At 47.7% G+C, this 14627-nt stretch overlaps 1 protein-coding gene across 6 annotated transcripts in view; it reads right to left on the bottom strand.

Annotated features, from left to right (window-relative positions):
* Nucleotides 1-12059, bottom strand: part of RAVER2 (ribonucleoprotein, PTB binding 2) — a 46363-nt gene extending 34304 nt beyond the window's left edge. For all 6 annotated transcript variants that reach the window (XM_068140824.1, XM_068140823.1, XM_068140828.1 and 3 more), the window contains exon 1: nt 11877-12059. In XM_068140824.1, the coding sequence (XP_067996925.1) occupies nt 11877-12056 (180 nt within the window). In that variant the 5' untranslated portion in view covers nt 12057-12059. The remainder of the gene's footprint in view (nt 1-11876) is intronic.
* Nucleotides 12060-14627: the final 2568 nt, after the last annotated feature.

Genomic DNA, 14627 nt, shown 5'->3' with positions numbered 1-14627 from the left:
AGCTCCCTCAGCCTCTCCTCATGGGGCTTGTGTTCCAAACCCCTCACCAGCTTTGTTGCCCTTCTCTGGACACATTCCAGCAAGTCAACCTCCTTCCTAAACTGAGGGGCCCAGAACTGGACACAGGACTCAAGGTGTGGCCTAACCAGTGCAGTGTACAGGGGCACAATGACTTCCCTGCTCCTGCTGGCCACACTATTCCTGATCCAGGCCAGGATGCCATTAGCCCTCTTGGCTGCCTGGGCACACTTCAGGCTCATGTTCAGCCTACTATCAACCAGTACCCCCAGGTCCCTCTCTGCCTGGCCGCTCTCCAGCCACTCTGACCCCAGCCTGTAGCACTGCATGGGGTTGTTGTGGCCAATGTGCAGAACCTGGCACTTGGATGTGTTAAAGCTCATGCCGTTGGACTCTGCCTATCTGTCCAGCCTGTCAAGGTTCCTCTGCAGAGCTCTCCTACCCTCTAACAGATCAACTCCTGCCCCCAGCTAGGTGTCATCTGCACATTTACTGATGATGGACTCAATCTCCTCATCCAGATCGTCAGTAAAGATATGGAACAGGATGGGGCCCAGCACTCATCTCTGGGGGAAATAAACCCAGTGACAGTTCCACAGGCAAGCTGTGGCTGCTATCCCTAGTGCCACCACTTCACTCACATATCCAAACTGTCTGTTGACCAAGGCTGGCCACTCTTACCACTTTTTCCATATAACATTTACAAACCTTCTCCTAAAGGATTTTTTCCTCTTAGAAATGAATGAACCTACTAGGCTAAAAAAAGTGACTGCTGATCACAACAACAATCTTATGAAGCCTAAACAAAATGGCAACATGCACTAACATGAAGGTCTACCTGCCATGAGTGCCCAGCACTCGATGTCAGGCTAGATTATCATATTTTGACAACAAAAATTTGTAAGCAAAGTTATCTGGCAGCCATACAGCAAGTCATGGTTCCCACGAAGTTTCCAACACAAACACTGTTTGTAGTGGTACCTGTCTTGGCCTTTAATTATTGCACTCCTTGGATCAACTCCTAGTTGGCTCCTGAGCCAGACATAAAATTCAACACCAACTCTTGGGCACTAAGGTGTCTTTGTACCTGAGCAAGATCCTGGTCAGGCAGCTCCTGGGGAACACATTCCCGGTCAAAGCAAGGATGGTAAGTACCACAGAAACGTAGAGGAGGAGAGAGAATGGAGGAGAAAGCTTGCTCTGAGTGGCAGTTGCATAAAAATGTGGGCCATACCAGCAGCTCTAAGTATCTTAGACCAGAAATGTAACCAGTTATGCTAAGCTACCACACAGCCTCTTAAACCTTCAAAGTTCTTACAAGCAGACACTGAAAGCTAGTTAATAACATCAGGAAAAACAAAAATCTTAACTAGGAAACAATCAGTTCCTACTTTACAATCAGCAGAAAAACAATAAAACCAATTACATTAAAAGGCATTTGCAGACAGACTGAGAGAATTGGGGCTATTCAGTCTGAAGAGGAGAAGGCTTTGAGGAGACCTTATTGTGGCCTTCCAGTATCAGACAGGGACCTACATGAAAGCTGGCAAGGGACGTTTTAGGATGTCAGATAGTGATAGGACTAGAGGGTAGATTCAGATGGGATGTTAAGAAGAAGTTCTTCACCTTGAGGGTGATGAGACACTGGAACAGGTTGCCCAGGGAGGTGGTAGAAGCCTCATCCCTGGAGGTTTTTAAGGCTAGGCTGAATGGGGCTCTGAGCAAGCTGATCTACTGTGAGGTGTCCCTGCCCATGGCAGGGGGGTTGAAACTGGATGATCCTTGAGGTCCCTTCAAGCCTTGGCAATTCTATGATTCTATGAATTTAAGAGAAATCACTAGTAAAGACAGTCTGAATATATTTTTAACACAACCATGAACCCAGCATTCCCAGGTCAACACATCTACACAGCCTTTCAGACCCTCCAGGGATGGGGACTCTACCACTGCCCTGGGCAGCCTGTTCCAGGGCTTGACAACCCTTTTGAGGAAGAAATTGTTCCTCATGTTTTTGGCCAGACCTGCCTTATCTCGGGTAGCAAAACTGGCAACATGAGGTTTTACCACATACTATCAATTTAAAATTTTAACTTCTCAGATGCAAAGAATTCCTTCCTTAGAGGAGTTCTGTCTTCATGCTTCATCACCCCATTTGTTCTAAATGCGAACAAGAAAGAGGTCATTAACAAGCATATTTGTTCTATTTTATCAAATCAGTAAAGCTCAATGTACCATTTCTAATAAAATCAAGCTCTTCATAAACAGGATCTCATAGTGCAAGAAAATAAATACACCAGGAGTCATAGAATGGTTTGGGTTGGAAGGGACCTTAAAGATCTCCTAGTTCTGAATCCCTGCCATGGGCAGGGACACCTTCCACTAGACCAGGATGCTCAAGGCCTCCTTCAACCTGGCCTTGAACACCTCCAGGGAGGGGGGGTATCCACAACCTCCTTGGGTAACCTGTTCCAGTGTCTTACCACCTTCACTGTAAAGAATTTCTTCCTAATCCCCGGTCTAAATCTCCCCTCTTCCAGCTTCAATCCATTCCCTTTTGTCCCGTCACAACAATCCCAAGTAAAAAGTTCCTTCCCTGCTTTTTTGTAGGACCCCTTCAGCCACTGAAAAGCTGTCCTAAGTTCTTCCAGGAGCCTTCACTTCTTTACAGTGAGGGTGATGGAGCACTGGAAAAGGCTGCCCACAGAGGTTGTGGAGTCTCCTTCTCTGGACACATTCAAAACCCACCTGGATGCATTCCTGTGCAGACTACCCTAGGTTATCCTGCTTTGTCAGGGGGGTTGGACTCAAAGATCTGTGGAGGTCCCTTCCAAGCTCTAATGGTCTGTGATTCTGTGATCACTTAGAACACACCATATATATATAAAGTCTACAGCACCCTAACCCCAAGTATCTTTCTCTCTAGATGTAAAACTGGCATGTGTTATTCTGGCAACAAAAATATTTACCAGTTATAATGGTGCCTGCTCACATTTCTACAGTAAGCTTTGGTGGTGTTTCCAATATAAACACTGTACAAGCCTGGTCTGTAACTTGGCTCTTGGGAAGCAGCTAAAGGTCTACATTAACTGCCTGAAGAGGTAATAAGCAAGAGAACACCAACAAGGTTTAAAGTAACAATCTGTTACTGAGGGAAAATCCCAAAGGCCGTTGGAGAGCAAGAAGTGGAGAAGACAGCACCAACAAGAGGGTCGGGTTACAAAGCACAAGGACCAATGTAAAATGCAATTTTAAACATTGCTTACTTACTGATGACTACACAGGTAGAAGGTTCTCAAGTTTTCACCATCTGGGCATCAACTGCCAGGTAAACCCTCCCTCATTCCTAACAAGTAAGATTTTAGACTATAGTATGTTCTCTCCTCAGGAGATGGTTTAATGGCCATGGTGGTCTCAGGTTGAAGGTTAGACTCAATGATCCTAAAGGCCTCTTCCAACCAGAACAGTTCTGTGATCTTTGATAATTTCTCAAGTTCTTTTTTCACTGTTGCACTAAAGAAAGCTCTCAGGTGAACAATGGTTGTAGGATCAGATTTAAGATGTATAGTTTATGTCCACTTGCCCAGGCATTGAGCACTGAGGTGTGCCCTAAAGGTTTTGCTCAGCACAATCTATGATTCACTTCCACGAACAGTCACAAACTATGAAACTTGCAATAAAATCAACTAGTAAACTGCCTTTGGGGTGAACCTTTTGGGTTGAGAATTGACTCGGTTTTGGAAGATCACAGCCCCCAAAGAAAATGTTAAGATAGAAGAATAAGTTTCTCAATACACTTATGATGGATGTGGGATGATCTTCCAGAAACGTGTTAGTGTGTTAGTAAGAGGAACACTATGGGACTGGAAATGAATTTCATCATCTTGGGTATACTGGGCTGCTTGCAAGCTAAATGGAAGATGAAAAAAAGCCATAGAAGAGGTAACATGAGAGAGCAAGAGCACAAATCAAAAGAAAAGCAATAAAGGAAACCAAAAAGCACGCACATCCTAAGGCTCCTCACTCTCCAGCAAGTATGCCTTTCATGTTCAGTCAGTGTGACAGAGGACACAAAGGCCCCTTCTACTTAAACGTCTGGCATACAACAGATGGGGAGAGAGCACTTCCTCAAATCATCACAGTTCATTAAAGGCTTTCCATCAAAAAGGAACAAGGAAAAATTGTGGCTAATCCAAGGAGAAAGAAAGAAGGAAAAAGAAGAAAAAAAACCCAACACACAACCCCACCAGAAATAGCATCATGCTAAGTAGTGATTTGTCTTTTGATGGGGAACAGACACCAGCGGGGGAAAAAATGGATGGGTACATCAGGTCCCAGAAGACAAAATGAATCCCTGTCCTGGGTGGACTGCACCAGTTTCTTATCGACACTCAAATGTTTCATCTTTCTTTAGATTCTGTCATGCCAAAGAAGTGCAGGGTATTAAAATAATTAATCAGCCCTATTTTAGCTCACGTCCTACATTAAAGTAGAACGTCCCTCTGTAACATTTATTCTCTGGCCTCAGATGTTCAAGAAGAAAAGCAGAAATGTGAGGACAATATGGTGGCATTTAAAGACAATCAAGCACAGGGAAAAAACCCTAACTGGTTGAAAGCAAAGGCATCTCCCACAGCACCAGCTCCTTAGCTGCATGAGGGGAGAATCCACAAGTGAACAGCCATTGCTGGGCAGCTCATCTGAGCTGTGAAGAGTGGAGATTTTACTACAGATCTTGGTAATGATTAACAAGGAAGATAAGCACAGAATCATCACTTAGGTTGGAAAAGACCTTTAAGATCATCAAGTCCAACCATTATTTAACTCTACCAAGTCTAAACCATGTGCCTCAGCACCACATCTTGGCATCTTCCAGGGATGGGGATTCAGCTACCTCCTTGGGCAGCCTGTTCCAGTCTTTGAGAACCCTTTCAGTGAAGAAATTTCTTCTGATGTCCAATCTAAATCTTCCCTGGCACAACTTGAGGTTGTTTCTCCTTGTCCTACCACTTGTTACTTGGCAGAAGAGACCAACCCCAACCTGGCTCCAACCCCCTTTCAGGGAACTGTAGGGAGCCAGGTGTCCCCTCAGCTTCCTTTTCTCCAGGCTGAACAACCCCAGTTCCCTCAGCTGCTCCTCACCAACCCTGTCTTCCAGACTCTTCACCAGCTTCGCTCCCATTCTCTGGACACACTCCAGCACTTCAATGTCCTTCTTGTAGCCAGAGTAGGACAATTCAAGATGTATTCTTCCTAACAGCAACTCCCTGGATACAAAGTGGTATGTCATGGTACCAGACTGTTGATGTCATCCGAGTTATGAGCCTCTGCTCCCATGGAAGTTAATCAGACATAAATAAGGAACCATTAACAGTGAAAAAAACAAAGACCTGGGGCACTCAAAATCAATTCTTCTAATCCATAGGGGGAATTACAAACCCAAAATAAACAGAGGCTGACTTGTCATACAATACTCCAGCAAAATAAAACTTCCTGTCTAGTAATGTGTAGCTTCACTCACATTGGTTGTCCTCATGTTCTTGGCATCTCTTTAGCAGTCAAGAAGAGAAGAGGTTATTGTTTCCTCTGCCCAGAGAAGTCCTCCTGCCTCCCAGAGCACTCGGTGCAGCTCCCAAGACCTTCAATTCCTGATAAATGCCTTTGAACCTTCACATCAAACAGCATGACTGTTCCTTGCTATTGAAAAGGATTAGCTGATTGATCAGAGAAGACAGCTCAGGCAGATGTGCACACACAAGGCCATCACAAGAGATGTCCAACCAAGACAGTGCTAAGTCATTGTCAAGCAGTGACCAGAACAAAATGAGCAACTACAACCAAGCTTACCTTTAAATCTCTATCTTCATTTAGTCAGTTGCTCTATCACTCAGTGCCCACCCCAGGAAGGGGAAATCAGGAGAAGGAAAGGACACCCAGAGGTTGAAATGGAAACCAATTTAATAAAATTATAATTAAAAAAACCCAAACTAATATTAATACTACTAGCAGCTACACAAGGTTACACTCAGCCCATGCAGTGTTGGCAAGCTGCTCCCAGCACTGAATGCTGGATGTCAAGCACTCTGAGTACCACAGCTCCAGTAAAAGCAGGCAAACAGGAAATTGGCCTAGGGAGCAGGATGACAGGCAAGACCCTCCAGGGATGGCGGCCATTAGGAGAAAAGGCTGTCCCCAGTAAACTCTCTAATTTATAGTGAGCTGGATGTTTATGGTATGGAATACTTCTGCTGGCCAGCTTGGGTCAGCTGCATCTGGCTGACTCAAAACTTCTGAAGACTTTGATCACTATGGAGACCCACACACAGCATGGCCAGCCCCAAATGAAAACAAGTTGTCTTCCCAACTTTGTTCTCACTGAATCAGGTGTTGCAATCTTCTCTAACAGCTTTCCTGAAGAGAGATTCATTCTATGATTCTATCCCAGTGAAACTAGGACAATCTCTTTGCAAAGATTCTTGACACAACCATCAGTCTTACCACAGAACTGTATCAGAGGGATATTAATGCTAACAAGAACAGACCCCAAATGGGACGATCTTGCCTGTCTGACTGTAAAACATCACATATCACTGCCCTGATGGGATCCCTTGGATCCTGCTTATGGCCCTGCATCCTAATGAAGCCATAAAATGATTACTCTGGGAAGAACAGGTGACATTTCCCTGCTCTTGCACGAATTACAAGTCAGAGGAGTGTGTTGTCCACAGGCTGCAAGAGGAGAAAAGATCGTTGCTTTGGAGAGCACACCCTGTACCTGAAGGCTGGCATACACATTCTTGATGCAAGCAGTGAAGCTCCACGGAAGAACAAGGCAAGTTGTGACCCTTCATGTACACTTGGTACTGAATTCTCCTTTCAAGGACAATCTCACCTCAACAACTGCAGTACATTCAGAATAAGGCCTAGGGGTCCTGTATTCTCAGTGCATGGTGTGTTACCAGACCACAGCTCACCCAGAGCTTCAAAGCAGTAAGACCACGTAGAGAGGAGATAGGAGTTGATCTGGTTTAGCCGTAACAGGGAGCCAACCCACAGGAACAAGAGTAGTAACAAGTGTGTTTCTATCTAATTTTATGGGTTCAGCAACGTAAAAAGTAACAAAAATTTATCAGTACGGACACAATGGTGTCTTATGATTTAAGGTGGTCGCAGCAACAGCTGATGGCCATTTTTAGGTGATTATTATACCAGACATTTTCATAACGTGCACAGCTCAGGCACTGTGCTGGAGCAATCAGATGAGGATGAATATGGGGAACTATCTAGTAATGCTGGAAGATTGTGTGGGGACAGGTCAGCACAAAATCATTTGACCTGCCAACTGAAAACTAAATGGAGGCTTTGCCTTCAAGAACAGTGAAGGCACTAACAAAATGTTGACTGCAGGTTTGTCAGAAAAAAACCTTTCTCCATGGCTGTAGTAAGACAACTGCTTGAGGAAATTGCTCTAAAGCTCAATACAAAAAGAATCTTCGAGTTGATTTGTTCCCACTTCGGATTTGTTTCACACTGACACGCAATGACAAAAAAAAAAGCTCATAAGGGAATGATGACTTACTTGGCACAACAGACTGCTAAGTGCTTTATTCAGGCCATCCTTCCTCCTGAAAACAGGCTCTGGATGATGTAGTCTACCTGGACCTCAGCAAGGCCTTTGACACTGTCCCCCATAGCAAAATCCTGGCCAAGCTCTGACAGCCCATGGCTTGGACAGGAGCACACTGCATTGGGTTAGGAACTGGCTGGAGAGCCGAGCCCAGAGAGTGGTGGTGAATGGTGCCACATCCAGCTGGCGGCCAGTCACTGGTGGTGTGCCCCAAGGATCAGTGCTGGGCCTCATCCTCTTTAACATCTTTATTGATGATCTGGATGAGGGCATTGAGTCCATCATCAGTAAATTTGCTGACAACACCAAGCTGGGGGCAGGAGTTGATCTGCTGGAGGGTAGAGAGGCTCTGCAGAGGGACCTCAACAGGCTGGACAGATGGGCAGAATCCAACGCCATGAGATTTAACACATCCAAGTGCCGGGTTCTGCACATTGGCCACAGCAACCCCATGCAGTGCTACAGGCTGGGGTCAGAGTGGCTGGAGAGAAGCCAGGTAGAGAGGGACCTGGGGGTACTGGTTGATGGTAGGCTGAACATGAGCCAGCAGTGTGCCCAGGCAGCCAAGAGGGCCAATAGCATCCTGGCCTGCATCAAGAACAGTGTGGCCAGCAGGAGCAGGGAGGTCATTCTGACCCTGTACACTGCACTGGTTAGGCCACACCTCGAGTACTGTGTCCAGTTCTGGGGCCCTCAGTTTAGGAAGGATGTTGACTTGCTGGAGCGTGTCCAGAGAAGGGAATGAAGCTGGTGAGGGGTTTGGAACACAAGCCCTATGAGGAGAGGCTGAGGGAGCAGGGGCTGCTTAGCCTGGAGAGAAGACTCAGGGGTGACCTTATCGCTCTCTACAACTACCTGAAGGGAGGTTGTAGACAGGCAGAGGTTGGTCTCTTCTCCCAGGCAGCCAGTACCAGAACAAGTGGATACAGTCTCAGGCTGAGCCAGGGGAGGTTTAGGCTGTATGTCATGAAGAAGTTCCATACAGAGAGAGTGACTGCCCATTGGAATGGGCTGCCCGGGGAGGTGGTGGACTCACCATCATTGGAGGTGTTCAGGAGGAGACTTGATGGGGTGCTTGGTGCCATGGGTTAGTTGTTTAGGTGGGTTGGACTTGATGATCTTGAAGGTCTCTTCCAACCTGGTTTATTCCTCAGGAACACAGACATTGCCAAAGGCCTTTTGAGAGAAGTCCCACTTGTCAAGATTCAAAGATGGGCAACCTTTGCCCCTTAACAGCCACCCTGCACCTGAAGTGCTGAACACTTCTGACACTTAAAGTTCTATCTGTTTGTTTGGTTTCTAAGACTACAAGGCTGTGGTACCGTCTGGTTCAGAAACTTCATAGCTAAGATGCATTTCTTCTGTGGCCATAAGAGTAATTTATCTTTTTTTTTAAATTCAGTTTAATGCAGGTGGAACTCCAAAGGTAGCAGAGATTACAAGTACAATCATAAATTTTAAAAGTGAATATATAGCTACAACTGGCAGAGGAAAATGCTCATTACCTAATTTCTCTTTTCTTTTTTTCTCCCAAGTGGAGTTCTGCATTCATTTTGGAGATGATGAACCTTCAGATAAAACTGAACATCTCACCAATCTATACCAGCAGGAGTGCTTGACATTTGAAGACTGGTATGGTAAATCCTGGACTCACTCTTCACATACCAACACCTCAATGACTAGAGATCACAGGAAGTTAGGAGTTGGAAGGGACCTCAGGGATGAATAATTACATTTAAGAAAGCCTATTCTGGAAGACTTTGCTGTGCTTTAACAATGCTAATCTCCTTCTTGATGGTGAGTGAACTGGCCAGGTTATCAATAGTTTATCTGATTTTACTTCACTAGCCAAGCATCTCATGAAGAAACAGGCAGAAAAAAACACCTCTACACAATGTTTACTAAAGGTGCTAATTTGAAATTTACAGAGTCATAGAATTATTTTGGTTAGAAGAGACCTTTAAGATCATCAAGTCCAACTATCAATCCAAACACTACCAAGGCTACTGCTAAACCACCTCCCTTAGCACAACTACATGACTTTTTTATAGCTCCAGGAACAGGGATTTAACCACTTCCCTAGGCAGCCTGGGCTAGGCCTTGACATAAAGAAAGTTTTCCTAATGCCCAACCTAAAGCTTCCCTGGTGCAACTTGGGATAATTTCCTCTTCTTCTATCACTTGTTCCTTGAGGAAGAGACTGACCCCCAGCTCACTTCAGGGAACTGCAGAAAGACTGAAGGTCTCCCCCAAGCCTCCTTTTCTCTAGGCTGAACAACTCCAGTTCCCTCAGCCACTCCTCAATTAGAAACATTGTGTTTCATGGTAATTTCTGGAAATGCCCAACAGCCAAATACACAGGTATACTTAACGTGTCTGACCACAAACATACTTCTCCTTTCTGAAAATGCTCCAGGACAGAAAATTCTCCTCCACAACTCTTCTTAGTTGGCCTTGACAAGCCAACAGGAATTCCTCGATGTTAAAAACTAAAATGCCATCTTCTGAAACCATATTTCAGGATCTGTACATGGTGGAACTGTTCGATCCTAGTAACAGGTGAACAGAACCTTACATAGAGAAATAGGCATCTAAGTCCTACTTATACATCCTGAAAAGAAAATGGCAAACTTCCAAACTGTATGGCTACCAAGGTGAACCTTCACACTGGTGTTTTTCCCTGTAGCACTCTGCCTCACCAAGCAACACCTAACTTCTTGGCTTCCACAGAGGAGAGAAGTGCTTTGTGAATTCATCAAGTACCTGCTGCATGCAACAGGAGCAAGAAACACAGCTGTTGGAGTGTCAGACAAAGTGACCCTGTTGTGGCTATCCAAAGCAAGCACCTTGTGACACTCCGGTAAGCCCTCTCTGTCAACACAGCCAACGTGTGATGGCTTCTTCAACAGGCGATGGAAGATTAGCAGGGGTTTCCAACGTGTAAATTTGCTATTGATTAGGTCATTAGGTTGCTATAAATAGAGGTAAGGCTCTGCTCATGCAGGATGATAGCAAACTGTCAGCTAGAAAACTCTTCACAAGCTACAGTCACACGACAGCCTGGCCAAACGGATTGAAAGGCACCACAGAGGTGAGAACAAAGCACCAAGAAGCACCCCGGCAAGCAGGCTGGGCACTCTGGATCCAATTACACCGATCGCTGAAAGATTCACTCTGAAATGAATGGTGCCTTTTTACAGGAGGAGAAAACGCTCATCTTCGCGTGCTGCACTTACCCACAGGTAATAAAAGTGACTGTGCTTTAGAAGGAGAGGGGAAGAGACACAAGGAGAGGTTCAGAACAAAAACCGTAATTACCGTTTTTCTACACTTGTGCATCAAGATGATTACTTGGAGCTGGTAAAGTGCCTAGGCAACTAAATCACCTCAGAATGTGACTCAGATGCATTAGGTTTAAGAGTTCACTGATCTTTTCCTGCGTTTTGCACTAATTTGAGTGGAATTTTCCTAAACCACCATGAGATTGTGGAAAATCGCTTTCACTGACTATGCACTGCTCACCCCAGGAAAATAATAACCCGGGTTTGGAGGATTTTAGCTTTGCTTTCACAGAGGAATTGGAGGTGCCGCAGGACTGCAAAGCCGCTCGACCTGTGGGCACGGCGAGGACACAGGTGTCACCACTCCAGTACCGCTAACGGGCCACAGCCGGCCGCTCCTTCACTTCAGGCGCTGTCACACAACTGCAATTAGCACACTCATTAGCCCGGCTCCTTTGCACACCATGATGAACGACCTCACTGCCCCTCACCGACCCCCAGGATTGCTCTGGGACGAGGGCTGCTCCCTCACCCCCTGAGGGCTGGGGCCCGGCCCCGGGGCTGGCTCCCACCGTTGGGCACCAGCACGAAGCAACCGCCGAGCCCGGCGTCGCTCTCCGCGGGTAAGGGCGGCACTCCCGCCGCGGGGAAGACAAACCGGAGCCGTTCTCGGCGGGTACAGCGGTACCGGCGGTAACAAAGCCAAAGAAGGCGTCGGGAAGAGAAACCCGAGCCCTACCGTGGGAGAGAGGAAGGGAACAGAAGCTGCAACCCACGAACTCCCGCGGGTACGAGGGCAAAAGCTGGCCACCGGGCAGCTCCGCACCGCCCTGGGAAGCGGCTGCACGGTGGCACCGGGCGCTCCCACCCCGACCCCCGGGGCACGGCCCGCCCGAGGCGCCGGCGGGATCGCGCCATGCCGCCGGCCGGCGGCGAAGAGGCGACGGCCGTACCTGGCTGCTGCTCTCGGCTGGCAGGTTCCTCAGCAGGATCTTGCGCCTGTTGCTCAGCTCCTGGCGGGTGCTCGCCAATCGCTTCGCCACCTCCTCGGGGTCCAGTGGCGGCAGCGGCTGCCGAGTCCCCCGCGGTGAGCCCGCGGGCAGCTCCGCTCCGCACTCGGCTGCTGCCGCCATCTTGCAGAGCGCCCGAGCGGGGGGGAGCCGCGGCGGTGGGCGGGCAGGCGGCGGGGAAGCCGCGGGGCACGGCACGGCGGGGCCCGGGGAACCACGCCAGGCGCCGCCGCGCTGCCCGCCCCCGGCCCGCCCCGAACGCCCTTTCCCTGGCCCTTCCCGGCGCGATGAAGGGTGCGGAAGCAGGACGCTGCGGAGCCCCGTGAAGAGGCAGCGGGCTCGGCCTCCCGCCCAGAGGCTTCCCGACCCCCGCCCGGTGCCGCACAAAGGCGGTGAAAGGGGCACGAATCCGAGAGGAGAAGGACGGCGGAGGGGAGCGGAGGAAACTCGAGCGGAGCTGGGTGGTGCCTGTAACGGCCTCAGGCTGCGAACCGCCTCGGGGTGTGTGGGGTCAGAGGGGCAATTTCACCCCCACAGGAAGGTGGAGGCAGGTTCCAGGGAAGGGCTCGAGCGCTCTGCCGCTCCCGCCATTTTCCCATAGTCGCAGAAGCGTTCAGTTTTGAAAAGACCTCTGAAGTCCCTGAGCCCAACCACCAAACCACGGCCCTCAGCACCACATCTACGCGGCTCTCGCCCCTCTCCAGGGCTGGGGACTCCACCACTGCCCTGGGCAGCCTGGGCCAGTGCTTGATAACCCTTTTAAGGAAGAAATTGTTCCTCACGTCCAACCAAAACCTCCCCTGGTGCAACTTGAGGCCCATTTCCTCTTGTTCTATTACTTGTTCCTTGGGAGAAGAGAGCAACCCCCACCTTTCCCCAACCCCCTTTCAGGGAGTTGCAGAGCCAGAACGTCTCCCCTCAGCCACTTTTTCTCCACGCTGAACAACCCCAGTTCCCTCAGCTGCTCCTCACCAGACCTGTTCCCCAGACCCTTCACCGGTGTGAGTGAGGGGCCCAAAGCTGAACCCAGTACTCAAGGTGTGGCATCACCAGTACTCAGTACAGGACAATCACTTCCCTGCTCCTGCTGGTTCACACTCTTGCTGATCCAGGCTAGGTTGCTGTTGGTCTTCATGGCAGCCTGGGCACACAGTGGCTCATACTCGGGCAGCTGTTGACCAGTATCCCCAGGTCATTTTCTGCTGCTGAGTGTCCAGCCAGTCAGTTTCCAGCCACTCTTCCTCAAGCCTGCAGCTTGGTGTGGGGTGGTTGTGACTGAAGCACAGAACCCAGCACAAGGCCTTTGCTGAACCTCATCCCATTGGCCTCTGCCCAGCGATCAAAGCTCCTTACCCTCAATGTTTTGATACCTTCTTTAGGCATATATCCACCTGGAGAGGCTGAAATGCAGAATGACAACAAAAGAAAATGTATCTTGAATGAACCCAAATGCTCCACCAGAGGTTACCAGATGCTATGGCCCAAGATGAGCTCATTCTAATTTTATTCTTCATCAGGAACACACCAACGGGTACAATGACACCTTGGTGCTGCGCTTGTGACAAAAGTCATGCTCTTGGGCCAAAGCTCCATGAAATGGTGGATGGGCAGGCACAAGGCTCCCAAGTGTCACAGGAAGAAAAGGTGTGTGACATCCTGGTGGAAGAAAAGTATTTCTGGGATTCACTCATAAAAGAAATGTTCCCTTCTGTGGAGCCTTTGACTGTAAAACAATTTCACCCTGATACTCAGCACTTCCTTTTAAAAAGAAAAATAGGTCATTCTCCTGGAAAATTCATTTCTCCTTAGCATGGTTACTTGCAATGTCATTTACAGCAGAGTTAAATTTAGCTCTTAACATGGTCATCGTTGGTATAAATGAATGAGGAATAATTTAAATGTTTGTATCCATTTGTAGAGATGAGGCTGACCACAAAGAACAGGCAAAAGATAATCCAAATCTGACAAATAGTCTTAAAAAAAGAAATTGCAAACACACTTTGATTTAAATTGGGTAAATGTGACTAAGTTCTGGATGATAATTTTTGACTAGATTTAAAAGGCACTTTAGAGACAGGGTTACCAGATACTGAAATAAACTCACAGCAAGTAACAGCAGTATTTGTAGAAACTGCTTTAGTCCAAACCCAAGCTAGCAGGTTAAGACTACAAAGACTCTTGGACTTCATTACTTCTGAAATTATTTACTACATGAAAGCTGTGGAAGGACGTTTTACAAGGGCTTGTAGTGATAGGATGAGGTGGAGTTTATTTGAGCTGGAAGAGGGGACATTGAGACTGCAGCTTAGGAAGAAATTCTTTACACTGAGGGTGGTGAGACCCTGGAACAGGTTGCCCAGGGAGGTCATGGATCCTCCTTCCTTGGAGGTGTTCAAGGCCAGGCTGAATGAGGCCTTGGGCAACCCAGGCTAGTGGAAGGTGTCCCTACTCATGACAGGGAGGGTGGAACTAAATGATCTTTAAGGTCCTTTCCAACCTAAAACATTCTATAATTCTATGAAATTAATCATAAAACAACTGAGCCAACAATAATTGAAGTACTTCTTGTTCTTTTTGGTGCACCCGGCTGTGGGTGACCCTGCTTTAGAAGGGGGGTTGGACTGGATGATCTCTATAGGTCCCTCCCAACATCCACTGTGCTGGGATTCTGTGATTCCACACATCTATCAATGC

The sequence above is a fragment of the Melanerpes formicivorus genome, unplaced genomic scaffold (genome assembly GCF_026170545.1).
Source record: "Melanerpes formicivorus ecotype bairdi unplaced genomic scaffold, bMelFor1.0.p_v2 SCAF_7, whole genome shotgun sequence".
NCBI lineage: Eukaryota > Metazoa > Chordata > Aves > Piciformes > Picidae > Melanerpes > Melanerpes formicivorus.
The sequence above is the reverse complement of the archived record's forward strand: the minus strand, read 5'-3'. Positions and strand labels throughout refer to the sequence as shown.